The sequence below is a fragment of the Jaculus jaculus genome, chromosome 5 (genome assembly GCF_020740685.1).
Source record: "Jaculus jaculus isolate mJacJac1 chromosome 5, mJacJac1.mat.Y.cur, whole genome shotgun sequence".
In the NCBI taxonomy this organism is placed as follows: domain Eukaryota; kingdom Metazoa; phylum Chordata; class Mammalia; order Rodentia; family Dipodidae; genus Jaculus; species Jaculus jaculus.
The window spans coordinates 21,845,576-21,859,732 of record NC_059106.1 but is presented as its reverse complement, the minus strand read 5'-3'; the positions used below and the strand labels follow the sequence as shown (position 1 = coordinate 21,859,732).

Here is a 14,157-nt window from a genome sequence, read left to right as displayed (position 1 = left end):
TATATATATATACACACACACACCATATATGCCTGAAAAAACACCCCTTTTCTGAAGTTTCCAAGGTATCAGTACCATTTCCACATTGTAAGAACTTGAAGTCCAGGCTTGGCAACCACTTTCATCCTAAGCTAATAGGTTAATGAGGTGCATAACCAAGGAGACCTGAGCTCCTGGACTCCAAACAACTGATCCTTTCCTATTACTGTGTCAAGTGAGCATATCAGAGAGTCCTGCTATAGGAGCTGAGGGTCTTCATGGGAAGGGGAACCCAAAGGATGTGTTTCCTCAGAAGCTCCCAGAGCCACCTGGCAGCTGGCCACGTTGGTGAGCAGATCCAGGGATGGAAGGATGGTCATGATGTTCTCTGTCTCCCTCAGCTGATAGCCCAGAAAGTAAAGGGTGGTGCTTGGGAAGGTCTACATGTGCTGTGATGGTCGTTTGTCCCAAGATCCCCTCCTACTAGTGGCCTGCCCATTGGCAGTAGGGCTCTTTTCTCCATTGCTTGGTAATGCATTGTAGAACAAGCAGCCTCCTTGAGGAAATGGGGTGCATTTCCTGAGGAAAACTAAGGGGCTAATAACATGTTGTTTTTGTTTCATATGTTACTTTATACAAATAACAGATGTATTCCTTTCTAAGGCAAACTTTCAATAACTGGTAGTATGGGGATCTTTCAGCCTTTTACTTACAGAATTTTGTTTGTGTGTGTGTGTGTCTTTTTTCACTTCCCCAGATTAGCCTGCTTAACTCAATTCATGAGAATTTCTCACAGTAAGTAGCCATCCCTCTGTGGAGTTGGAGGTGAGGGGTGGGGGTGAGGCACATCAGGAAATTACTCAGTCACCTCATCCTACTGCTAGCCACAGCCCAGACTACTCCAGTCAGGGTTAGAATTCTTAACCTATGTCCGCAAGTTCTAAACAATTTCTCCCAAACCTCATATACTTGAAAACCAAATTGAATTCGAGTACATGCCCTAATTCAAGGTAAATAATATTTGTGTTATTTCTAGTCACATTTTATTTTATGCTAAGAAAATATAGTTTAAGAATGTTGTGGAGAGAATGAGAAACAACAGAATGATATATTTGTTAATTAGATCAGGCAGGCCAGTTGTTCTTGCTCTCCACAGAAGTTTAGAACCCTTAAGTGCTTGAGCCTCCAGATGGCCCCATGAGTCCACTGGATGCTGTTGAGATACAGCCTGGGTATAGACTGTGCCTTCAGCTGCTGCCTTTGCTAACACTCTGCTGGGTTCTCTTCAGAGCCATGGCCTCCCCTGCTTCCCGGGACCAGTTTTTGCGACAGATGGAACAGATCGTCGAGGGAATTAAGCAAAGCAGGATGAAGGTGAACTGGACCTCCTCTGTAGTGTCACAGTATGGCGGTGGTGAGGAGGCCTCGGAAGTGTCTATTGCCTGTCCACGTGCAACAGGCAGGGCTCCTGCCTGTAAGCTCAGCATGGGGGAGACAGATGCAAGACAGCTAGCTACATGAGCTGAGTTGGCAAGCTCTGGGTTCAAGGGAGACCCTGTCTCAGTACAGTTGAGAGCAATTGAGGAAGACACTTGACTCTGGCCTCCACGCACACCTACATGCACAGGCACCTCCCCCCATACACACACATAAGCATTCACATGTATAAAAACACCATGCACATACATATTAAAAAACTACTTTTCAGACCCAAGTGGTCCTCAAAGTCCAGAGTAAAGTCTTATAAGGATTTTAGGTATTTTCTCTGAGAATCTCGGGACAGAGTGCTCTATTGATGTGAGCCCATGACAGAACTGACCGTAAGTCCAGGCATCATACAAAACCACTGAGGAAAGACAACCAGGTATTCATGCTGTCTTACCTCGCCACACAGGCATGAGCTGAAGGTTAAAATCTCCTGTCCTTGGATCCAACATTACTCCCAATTTATTCCTCCAATGAGATGACACAGAGGTGAAAATACTTACTGGAACTCTTACCAGTGAGAAGCACGATTTCTCCCACTGTCCAACCGCAGAACCCCACTCAGTACAGAGTAGAACCGCTGGCACCCCACTGGAAGATCTAGGGGGTAGGTAGAGGAACCTGGCTGCCCAAAGTGTGCAGCCACCCACATGTCAACAAGGCAGGACATGTCTGCTATGCCACTGCTGGTCAGACAGCTACCCTTGCTCAGAGCAAAGAACACTTCCAGCTCCACCTTGGGCACCTCGCTGCTGGCCCAGAAGGAAGGTGCATGGGTGGGGTCTCTGCATCCCACGAGGCGGAGCCTGCAGCTCTTGGGAATCCTGAAGGAATGACTCCTCACTTCTGTGTCCTCTATGGCTAACAGTGTCTGGTGCATGGTGAATCAGGGAATTCAGTCAGTGGATTCTAAACCCAGTGCTCAAAGAGGTTTCCAGAAAGATTGTTGACTAGTACTGAGTGGAATCAGTCTTTGTCATTTTTTCCACGGCACTTAACTTGAATAGCACCATTGCAGGAATGGTGGGTTGGGAAGGGTGATGCCTTTTTATTGGGGGGGGGGGGTTCTTTTTAATAAACAGACACAACGATGTTGGGTAGATCTCTAGGATACCAGGTTGCATTTCACCTTTGAGGTCAAGAAGGCCCTTCCTGTGGGAAGAGTAGAGAGAATGACTGAGCCGGTGTGGCCATTTTGCCCCTGATCTGTGCTTACTCATTTAAATTCCATTTCAAAATCATGAAGCCAAGCACAGCAGCCTTTGCAACTTCTCCTGCTCTGTACAGGCACCCTCTCTTCACTTCCTGGCCAGCTGCTCTTTTGCCTTTATCTTCCAAGCACACGGCATGAACCACTGCCAGCTCTGCCCAGGTGCCACTCCTGAGAGCCCCTGACCTTCCAGGCTGAAAAACTCAGCACCCTCCCCCCCCCACCCCACCCCCATACACACGCGCACACACACACACGTGCTCTTGAGAACTGGAATGTCAGGTATTTGTTATAAGCTTGGTTGGTCCCAGTCCCTAAAACACCCACTGTAACCGCAGGGACGTGGGATGTGTTGCTGTCTGTAGGCGCTCATTCAGTGGTTATCATTGTATAAGCTTCTGGCTGCCTTAGGAAGGACGGTCTCTTAAACTTAACATGCAGTCCCTGTGTGAGGTCTGAATCCTAAACAACCTTTGTTGTCTTCCCGTAGAAGGATGGGCAAATAAACAGTGATTGTAAGGGAATGGTGCATAGCTTATAGTATGGAAATAGTCATAATGAATAAGAAGGCAATATGCAGTTTGTGTGTATGTGTGTGGTATGCATGTTCGTAAGCATGTGGGTGTGCATGTGTGCATGTGAATGCAAGGGATTGAAATCAGGTGTCTTCCAGTTGCTGTGTATTTTTACTGAGGCAGAATCTCTTAATTGAACCCAGAGCATAAACCAGTTCAGCTAGTCTAGCTATCCAGTTTACTCCAGGGACCCCTCCCCCACCCCCAGTTTCACCTCTCAACCACTGGGATTACAGGCAGGCCACTGTGCCCACCCAGGATCTGACCTGTCCATCCTTGCTTGATGTGTCTTCGACACCATGCTGGTACAGCAAGCTCTGTCCACTGAGCCATTTCCTCAGCCCTGCAACATGCAGGTTTACTGTATGGCACACAGTTACTAACATCAAGGTTCCTCACAACACAGTTGGTGTTCTGGGACAGGTAATCTTTGCTGTGGGCCATTCTTGTGCCTTACAGGGTATTTAGCAGTATCACCAGCAAATCTCCCTCACAGTGTGACACAGCCACTTGCAGTCATTACCAAATATCCTCTGGGGGAAAGCATCATCTAGCCATTGAGAAGTTGTCTGTGATGACAAGGAAATGCACTCAATCTAATGCTCAACAACAGTTGAATCGCTGGATAAATTATGGCACTCCTGCGTAATATTACACACAAAAAAATCAGTCAATCTCAGAAATCATTTATAGAAGGGAAGTACTGGGAGGAAATACATGGGAAATGCTATGAACGGCTGCCTGTTGGACATCACCAGTGGTTTCTGTCAGAGTGCTTTCTTACCACCCAATACTTGCTAAAATGTTTCCAACAGATGGAAAAGAAGAAACAAGAGAACAAAATGAGAAGAGACCAGTTGAATGACCAGTACCTGGAACTGCTAGAAAAGCAGAGGCTGTACTTTAAGACTGTGAAAGAGTTCAAAGAGGTAAGAGGAGGTGGGGCAGGATGCGTGTGGTTAGTGTGGAATGCACGCTCACCTCCAGGTGGTCTCCAGTGAGGATGGCAGGTAGGCCATGTAATCGCCTAGTGTTGCCATGGAGCTAGGTAGGTGAAGACTGTATTGTTCTGTGTCAGCAATTGTGAACTTTACCTGGATGCTCGAAGAAACATCAAATCATTCTTTTCATTTTCCTAACAGTTATAAAGTACATTGAATGCATAAATAGGGGCCTAGGAATGTAGTTCAGTTGGTGGTGTTTGCCTGTTATCTGTCACTGAGGGGGTAGAGGATTTAGGATCAGAAGTTCAAAGTCATGCTCAGCTACACTGCAGGGCTGGCCTGGGCTACAAGAAATATCTTGAGAAAAGGATAGTTGGTAACCGGTGTGTCCGCATCCCAAAGCCTGCAACTTTTCTGCCACAGCTCCAACGTCACTGCAGGTATTGAAGGTGGTGATGGGGGCTTACTGGTCTCTTAATGTCACCACCTCATACCTTCAGCCCAAAACAGCCTGCTGTTTCTCTGAGTCCTACACTGTGATCCAAGAGAATACTCAGCCTTCACAGTTAGAGAAAGAACTTCTCAAAGTGTTTGGCAGCTACATACACTTGGGCTGCCTTTCTCTTAAGGGTGCTATCCCCAAGGCCCCTTCTCACTTCTCACCCCAGAAGGTCCACTGGCAGCTAAGGGTCTGCGTTCTGCTTTTCTCCCCTTGGAGGTTTCAGAAAGTCCTTTCATGCAGTCTTCAGTTTGGCAGCTGAGACACCAAGTATTTTGACAATAACATTCAATCACCATGGAGTTCCACTATGCTGTGGCCCCATGCTGGGCGACTAGGTTAGAGTGGCTGGAGACTGGGAGGAAGGACAATGTGATGTGGTGGGGAGTGCTGTGGTACTGATGGCCAACGTTGTCACCACCTCTCTCTATACTCTTTTCCAGGAGGGCCGCAAGAATGAGCTGCTGCTGTCCAAGGTGAAAGCCAAGGCCTCCTGAAGGTTTCCACCATCTCTGTATGTCATTGATTTCTTTAACCATGTGTCAACTACGAGATCATGAAGCAGTTTTTAAAGGGGCAGCAGAGAGATGCAAATGTATTAATTTCAACTCACTGAATGTTTTCTTTCTTCCATATGCTTACATTTCGTCTCTGCTAGTTTTGGCTGATGGAGCTCAGAAAGTGTCAACACTGAGGCTTGGATAATACCCAAAATCCTGCGAAGAAACGAGGGCAGTACTGACTTTGTTCATTAGATTTTTATTTCTCCAGTAATGTAGCATTTATGAAGGTACCTATATTTGTATGGGCCCTGTGAATAAAGGATTGTTCTGTTCAGCAAGTATTAATTGAGCAGTGGCTGAGAAATAAGCAGTGAGAGAAAGCCAGTGAGTTATAGAACAGTCCCTGTCCCTCAGGTAACTAACAAGGGACCAGAGAGCAGATGTAGCCACCTGAGATCTCCTTCAGTAAGCAGAAGACGCCTGTGTATTTTGGTCACTTGGGCACTGCACCTGCCATTGTGCCTTTTGTTCTGGCTTCTCAGGGGCCAATCTGCAGGCTTGGCTGAATCTAGAGCAATTTGAATAACAGCTCAGTGTTACCTCTTCAACCCTGCAAGCTGCTTAAGTTCTCTTTGCCATAACATTGTAGATGGGCCTCCTGTTGAGGACACTTCTATGAGAATCTTACCTTTTTGTATCTTGGTTATCTCTCAAGGCAAATGAAGAGATGGCCTCTTGTACCCCTCATTGGAAATGCATCATCCCATGTTCCTGTACCATGGTGTAGGTCTAAGTGTGAGCCAGGAGAGGCACACACTGTTTGTGGCTGTCAGGGCATGCCCAGGGAAAGACATGAGCAGTTGCTGAGGACAGATAATATTCAGAGGGTAGGAGAGCTTCATGGATGAGGCAGCTCTGGGATCAGGCCAGAGAGGTGACTGAAGCCAGACTCTGAAGGGCCTTGACTGAGGGGTCAGCTTTGTTCTCTGGAGCTGAGCAGTCGAAAGTGAACAGAGCTCCTGCTCTGACTCCAGGACCCTGGCAACTCGGCCGTAAGGTTTCTACTCCTTTCTGTGTGATGCTTGTGCACCGGGGTCCAGCCAGCAGGTTAAGACATAAAACATAAAACCTTGAACATGTCAAGCAAGTGGGATATTGGGTTCAGCCCGAGAAACATGATTCATTTCTAGTTTCCTCATGAGCTTAGAGGCAGATGTGATAGCACATGCTTTTAGTTCCAGCACTTGAGAGGCTGAGGTTGGAGGATCGCCATGAGTTCAAGGCCAGCCAGGTGATACAGTGAGACCCTGCCTTGTAAAAGCCCCCCCCCCTACAAAAAAAAAAGAACTTAGATCTACAACATTAAAAGGGGCCCAAGTGTGTGCTCAGAGTGCTCGTCCAGCATGCACAAGGCTCTTTTCCACCCCTAGCACCACATAAACCAGGTGTGGTAGTGGCGTACAGCTGCAGTCCAGCACTCAGGAGGTAGAAGCAGAAGGACTGAAAGTTCAAGGTCATCTTGACTATTAGATAGGGAGTCAGAGGTCAACCTGGGCTCACAAAAAAAAAAACAAAAAAACCCTCCACCCAAGTGGAATGGTGCGGGTGCGGGTGCGGTGCTGGTGCCGTCAGTCTCTGGGCCTGGGCCTGTGGAGCCTGTATGACTGGACAGCGGCCATAGCATCTGAAATGCCCCTCACTCCCCTGGGCCAGCCCACTTCCTAACTGGCCCTGGGTGCCTGTCCACTTGCTTTCGGCCCTGCCAGGGTCATGTGGACATTGTGAAAGAGCTCAGTAAAGTTAAACACGAGCTACAAAACACAATCATGCTGAATTCAGCTGGCCCATTAGGTACTTTGGTGGGTTCTGATGTTATCTGGTGCCAACACGTGCACCACTGGCTGACTGAACTCTGAGCACTTAGAAGATTCCTTGAGTGTGTGGCCACAGGAAGAGTGAAGCAGGAGCAGATAGGGTTGGAGGGCACAGGAGTCCACCTATCTGTTTGGGAAGGTAAGGCACAACTGATCCAAAGCAAACATAATTGATTTTGGAAATGGGAACCTTCATTTTGGATGTTCCTCAGAAGTTTGCTTTATTTTGGTATCTAGACAGATAGATGAATACCTTATTTTTTTAATCTCTAAGGCCTAGTACAGACCATGACCATAGTCATTGTGGTTTGAACACACTTGGAATGAGGCTGTCAGGGGTCAGTCTTGAGAATTCCACGTTTACCTCAGACCATCTACAGCTGCAGCTATAGACAACGTGTTTGTCATTCTAATGTTAGGGGCTATGCAGTCAGGCCATAGGTTAAGAGGGGTGCTCTGTAGCCTCTAAGCCCCTTGGGGGATTAAACTGGAGGGTGACTTCCTAAGGCCAAGCCAACTGTGCCCAGATATAATACAGCATTATGCGCTGAGCCTACAGACTTTTCCAGGAAAAAGCAAGGGAAAAATATCCTTAGATGACCTTGTTTTTGAATGTATGCTTTCTGGGAAAACAGAATCCTTACCCCCTACCCATGCCCCCCACTCCGTCCCCAGGGAAGAGACTGTTCAGAGCAGTGAACCTGCTGACAAGGCTGGCTTCTGGTGCTCATTGGTCTCTGCATCCACTGCCTTGTCTCCTACATGCTTCCAATAGCGCATCTGGCTGCTCTGACCTAAACCAAACAGAGCAAGTACTGTGCACGGCAGGAGATTAGATGGAGGTGAGGGGCCTGGGGAGATGCTGGAACATTCTGTTGTCATCTTCAGGCCCATGTTTAGGGCTCGTGGTCAACTGGGGTTGAGCAACACCTCTAGGGGGAGGCGCAGAGGGTTAGGAAAGGCACCAGCCATGTCAGAAGGTGTGTTCTTAACCAAATCCAGGTTTGCCATGTGTGCAGTCATTAGAGTCTGACCTTCTGGCCGGATATGGTTCGGGTTTGTAGCTCTTATGAGGACCACAGAGCCCTCCCACCAGGTCTGCTGAGTGTGGCAGTGGACAGAAGGCAGATGCACTGGTGCAGGTCGGAGGTCTTTTTCTTTGCTAGGCTGTTCTCTGACATTTCCTGAGACCTTGAGCACTGCATCCCTCCTACTACCTCACAAAGTGCCCTTCCCAGTGCATTATCACCCTGAGGGGCTCTTGATCAGTCTCCTGCAGAGCAGACCTGCCTGTAGCAGCAGTTGGATGCTGAGCCCCAGGCCCATGCCTCCTGGATTTCTGCTGCCTCCCCATTATCATCTTTGATTGTGCACTTTGTTTAAGAGGGAATTGGGTGTCTTTGGTCACAAAGAAAAGAAAGAAAAGTACAATGAAGGGCTTGGTCACATGAATGTCATCATCTGTCTCCAGGGCTGGGTATGGCCACAGGAAGTGTCATGACTGCAGCGTCTTAGAACTCTCCATGTTGTCACTCTGGCTTTAACATTCTGAATGTACCTTCTTCCTGCACATGGAGGTGGGCTGAGATGATAAATAAAAATGAATGCTATATTCCCGCTGGCCACAGTAAATACACTGCATGCGAGCTGGAGGGGAATTTAGCACCTTGTATGCATTGTATTTGATACCATGAGAATCTGTATCACATCAGCCTACAACCGTTTCCATGAGTCAAACTCCATGGATTTTTCTTCCTCCCGTGTCCCCTCCAACATCATGGGCAGAGAGTTTCTGTGACTACCTAATCCATATACAAGCCCCTTTTGTAATGGCCTCCATGTCCTATTAGAAGTTAGTCTCCCCATCCCTGCTACCTGTCTAGTGGCACATGTCCCTACTTGAATGTCTCAGTCCTTTTCAAGGAATCCACCTGCCCTCTGGAATGTGTAAGGGCAGCAGCAGCAGGGGACCTTGCCCACCTCACCATGGTGTCCCCAGCTTCTGGCTCAAAGCAGATCAGGAATTTCTGCTTGATTGAAAATTAGCTGTCCAGTCCACACCCTTGCATCCTGGTGGCAGCAAAGGTTGGATTGACCATACTGTATGCTTAGTTTGAAAACAGGCTAACAGTTCCACTCAGTAGCGTAAGAGGACGTCTTGGAAAATGAAGGTTGGGATGAACAGTGGTCAGTTTTCAAACCTGTCAGCAGGAAAACCTTTTGGAGATGACCATTATGGTAGCAGGGGAGCAGTTATCTCACGTAAGATCAAAAGTATGTTTGGGCTTCAGATGTTTCACCTTAGGGTGACTGGAAGGCAGAAGTACATCTCAGCCACTTGAGATCAATGTGTGGGATGATGTCATAAGGCTGTGGGCACCAACACTTGATGCAGCATTGGCAGAACTGTGAATTACATAGCCTCTTTGTTGGAAAGTTGGATAATATATACCACAAGTGCAAGCATACAGCCTTTTGTACCAGCAATACCATGTCTAAGAATTTTACTATGTACAAAGATTATTATTGAAGCATTATTTGTAATAGCAAAAAAAATTGGCAACTACCATCAGAGCAGAATGGTGAAAAGGTTATGGCCAGTCCCCACAGGGGAGGATTTTGAAGATTTTTAAAGGAACAGAACTGTTGTATGTATATTGCCATAGAATGGTCACATGATCTTCAGGTCACATGGTTTGGTGGGATAAGAAAAATGTGCATGATATACTAGTGTTTGGAATAGAGAAAAATAAATATGTGTATGTATATGTGTGTGTACATATGCTCACACATGTCTATAACACGTCTACTTGCACATGCCTGGAGTGTCTCTGGGAATTTACACGGCAACCTAACAGCCTTGGTTGCCTATGGGAAGACGTGTGGGGTTGACTTTTCACCGTATACCTTTTTTACTCTCGAATTTTGTACCATGTACATGTATTATCTATTCAAAAATAAATAGTTTTGAAATTTAATTTGGTTTCCAAAAAACCTGGGGTAAGATTGTGCCTCTGTCAGTCTGTTTTCTTAAGGAAGGCAAAGCCATCTCGGGCAGCTAGACTCTGCTTGGGTCTGGGCAGCGCTGAGGCAGGGAAGGGGCTGCCCTCCTGGGTGGCAGAGCTTTGAGGAAAGGGAGAGATGGTTGCTGTCACTGTGCGTGTGCCTGACTGACAGACAAGGAGCGGTCTGAACCCGATGAGTGCTGAGAACATGCTGAAGCCACTACAGGCTGTTTGTGTCTCGAGAATCACAGTGTAACCAGTTTGCTGACTGAGGGCGCAAGTGACAGAGACAGTGCCTCTGCTGTTACCGTCCTCCAGCAGCTGTGCCCGTTCCGCCTGGTGCCTTCTGTGGTGGTCTTCGTCACCCCCTTTTCCTTACCAGAAGAATTCTGCTTTGTCCAGCACTGGAACAGGAATCCCCAACACTTCCCAACCTGGAAGTTTCAGAACCCCTAAGCGTTGACACACAAACAGGTGTGGAGCCCAGTCGTGGCCAGTAGGGGGAAACAGGAAAGTTTCTCTCTCGCTACATCTGCAAGAGATGCGTCAGGAGACCTGCAAGTCCTTCCTGTTGTGTGTTCTTACGTCATGCAAGAAAAGCCAGTGTTTGAGCACTGCCGGCTGCTCTAAGACCATGAGAAGAGACATCGTCGTGAACAGATGAAAGGTCCTGGTGCTCTTATCACGATGAGCTTCGGAACCAACTCAACCATTGCTGCTCTGTTCATGTTCAATGAGAAAAAAAAAATACATTGTCAACTATTAGGTTAACCAAGAAACACGTGCGCTTTGGGTGTGGGAAGATTGTTCAGTGGACAAGACCCTTGCCGTGAAAGCACAAGGACTGGAGTTCAGATCTCCAGCACCCACATCAATACTGGGCAGGTGCAGCAACAGCGCCTCGTCACCCCCCGCACTCAGGAGGCAGAGATGGAACCATTGGGGCAAGCTGGCTAGCTAGACTAGCAGGATCCGTTACTGAGCTCCAGAGAGGGCTCCGGCCTCAGTAACATAAAGAGTGCTGAAGGAAGACACCAACATCAGCCTCTGGCTTCTGCAAGCACATGCACTCATGTGTGCATCTATATGTACACACACACACCAAAAAAAAAAACAAAAAAAAAACTTGAGGTTTCTACTCTGTTAAAACACTGAGAATACCCAGTGAGCAAGGCACACAAGAAGCTGCCCTCTTAGAGGCCCTGGAGAGAGAGGAAGGCATCCAGGATGACCATGTAAGTATCTATGGCCTCAGCACCATGCTGGATAAAGCAGGGACAAAGGATCTGGTGCTTTGCTGGTGGTTGCAGCATTACACTGAGAAGCTAGGGAAAAGGCCTCAGTCTGTTGGGAGGGAGTCAACAGGGTGGGAAAGGTTCTAAACAAAACAAATAGCAACTGAAGACATTACAGGTTAAGTTTGAGGCACACCAAGGGGAACTGTGGGGCAGTATTGTAAGGTGTTGAGAGGACAGTGTCTTTAACGGGATTCCCTCTGGAGACTTGACTGCAGGACAGAAGCAGGAACCCAGTAATCTGTAGTAACCCAGATGGAAATGTGATACTTCGCAAGACATCCTATGTAATGGGGTGGGGGAGGTGTTCTTATGTATGTAGCCCCAGTTGGCCTTGAACTCTGTGGCCAAGATTGAATTCTCTGGCCAAGAATGAATGAACTTCTTTTTTTTTTTTTAATTTTTTTCATTTATTTATTTGAGAGCAACAGACACAGAGAGAAAGACAGATAGAGGGAGAGAGAGAGAATGGGTGTGCCAGGGCTTCCAGCCACTGCAAACGAGCTCCAGACACATGTGCCCCCTTGTGCATCTGGCTAACGTGGGACCTGGGGAACTGGGCCTCGAACCGGGGTCCTTAGGCTTCACAGGCAAGCGCTTAACCACTAAGCCATCTCTCCAGCCCAAGAATGAATGAACTTCTGATCTTCCTGTTTTATGTGGTGTTAGGACCTCGTGCCTGCTTGGCAAGCACTGTGCCACCACAGCTAGATCCCCCTGCTTTAAAAAAAAAAAAAAGATTGAGCTGGAGATATAGCTTTGCAGTTAAGCACTTGCCTATGAAGCCTGAGGACCCCAATTCAAGGCTTGATTCCCCAGGACCCAATTTAGCCAGATGCACAAAAGGGGCACATGTATCTGGAGTTCGTTTGCAGAGGCTGGAGGCCTTGGTGCACCCATACACACACTGTCTCTGTCTCTGTCTCTCTCTCTGTCTTTCTCTCTCTCTCTCTCTCTCTCTCTCTGCCTCTTTCTCTGTCTGTTGCTGTTAAATAATTTTTTTTAAGTGAGTTGAGCTCTACGGAGGTCATATGTCTAAAAAACATTATTAGAGAGAAAGAGAGAATGGGTGCACCAGGACCTCTAGCCACTGCAAACTCTAGAGACGTGTGCCACCTTGGGCATCTGGCTTTATGTGGGTACTAGGGAATCGAACATGGCTCATTTGGCTTTGCAGGCAAGCACCTTAACTACTAAGCCATATCATTCCAGATTCCCCCTTTTGTATGACACTTTGACATAAAAGTACTCAGCAGTACATTCCCATTTTCTTCATGGCAGACATCCTTGTAATGGCGATGGGATATACTCTGCTACCTTAACTTGGACCTTTTGCTTGACTTCATGGTAGTGCCAAACTTGGCATGAGTTTTTGAAAATGTATGGTTTGCCTAGTCTCTTCCCCCTTTTTCTTGAGAAAAATATCAACTGCAGGCTCCAAGGAAATGAGGGACCAGACAAGGCAAATCATAGGCATCCAAACAAGAACAAAAGCTTGTTCTAAGTGCCACCAAGCTTTTTAGAGATGCGCACAGTTGAGAACAGAGGGAAGATTACCCTTAGTGTATCTCAGTCAGAAGTTTTATACAGTGTAGAGGTGTCAGTTGTATGGAAGTCCTACAGCAAGAGTCATTTCCTCATTTCATTATATCTCCATAAATATATTTGCAGCCTAGAAAAGAACACTTCAAATGGATTTTTTAACTTTATTGGTAACCTCCATACATACCGACAATATACCATGATCATAATCTCCCACCACCTTCTCTTTTCCCTCTCCTGAATTCCCCCTCCACTGAATCCCTACTTTCCAACTCTCTTCTATTTTGATGTCATCATTTTCCTGCCTATGATGCAGGTCTTGTGTAGGTAGCATCAGGACAGCCCACTGCCAGGTCATGAGTGCCACAGCAGCTTTGCATGTGGAAGACAGTATTGCAAAGAACAACTCCCCTTCTGCCCCTTCCACTGGTCCCGTAACCTTGGAGAGAGCGATACAGGTATCTCATTTAGTGCCGAACACTTCATTGTCACTTCTCTGTGCAGTGGTGAGCTTTGAGTCACTGCAGTGGTCACCATCTGAAAAGAGCAGCTTTACTATATATATTTAAAAGAGTAGCATTAATATATGAGCATAAATGTAAGCATTTATAGGGAAGTTTGGTGGGCACAATATATCTATTTATCCACACAACAGAAGTAGTATCTCTTCGAGGGTTTATGACCTCTCTAGCCATAGGCTTTTGATTAGGTTTTCAGTACCAAACATGAGTTCCCTGACTTGGATCAGGCCTCAGATCCGATCAGAGCAGTTGGTTTCCCTTGTAACACACATGCTGCCATTGCACTAATTGGTATATTTGCCCCGGCTGGCCAGCCATAGAGCTTGCAGGTCCACTGCTGGTTAAGACCATTGATGACTCCCTCCCCACCCCCACCCAACAGGCTGCATAGCTCTTTCCAGAGTTACAGCAGCTAGTCAACGGGGGGAGGGTGGGGAAGTCTTAACTTCACTTCTTAGTGACCTGCAGCCCAAGCATGTGCTGTCTTCAGCAATAGGATCGTCCTATCTAGTTCTGGTGGGCAGCCAAGAGCATTGGCAATAGCCTTGTAGTGTTTTGGGGGGGGATCAGGGACCTCCCTAGCCAGCAACTTTTGGGGATGTATGCCACCCATGGCAATAAAATTTTCTGGGGCTGGAGAGATGGCTTAGCAGTTAAGCACTTGCCTATGAAGCCTAAGGACCCTGGTTCAAGGCTCCATTCCCCAGGACCCATGTTACCCAGAT

The 14,157-nt window shown here is 47.2% G+C and overlaps 1 protein-coding gene across 3 annotated transcripts in view; it reads left to right on the top strand.

Annotated features, from left to right (window-relative positions):
* The window catches only part of Ccdc93 (coiled-coil domain containing 93), an 85,918-nt gene extending 75,871 nt beyond the window's left edge, over positions 1-10,047 (top strand). For 2 of the 3 annotated variants that reach the window (XM_045149329.1, XM_004659731.2), the window contains exons 21-24: positions 737-774; positions 1,269-1,353; positions 4,065-4,178; positions 5,136-10,047. In XM_045149329.1, coding sequence (XP_045005264.1) covers positions 737-774; positions 1,269-1,353; positions 4,065-4,178; positions 5,136-5,189 — 291 coding nt within the window. In that variant the 3' untranslated portion in view covers positions 5,190-10,047. The remainder of the gene's footprint in view (positions 1-736; positions 775-1,268; positions 1,354-4,064; positions 4,179-5,135) is intronic. The other variant, XM_045149327.1, reaches the window with a different exon arrangement.
* Positions 10,048-14,157: the final 4,110 nt, after the last annotated feature.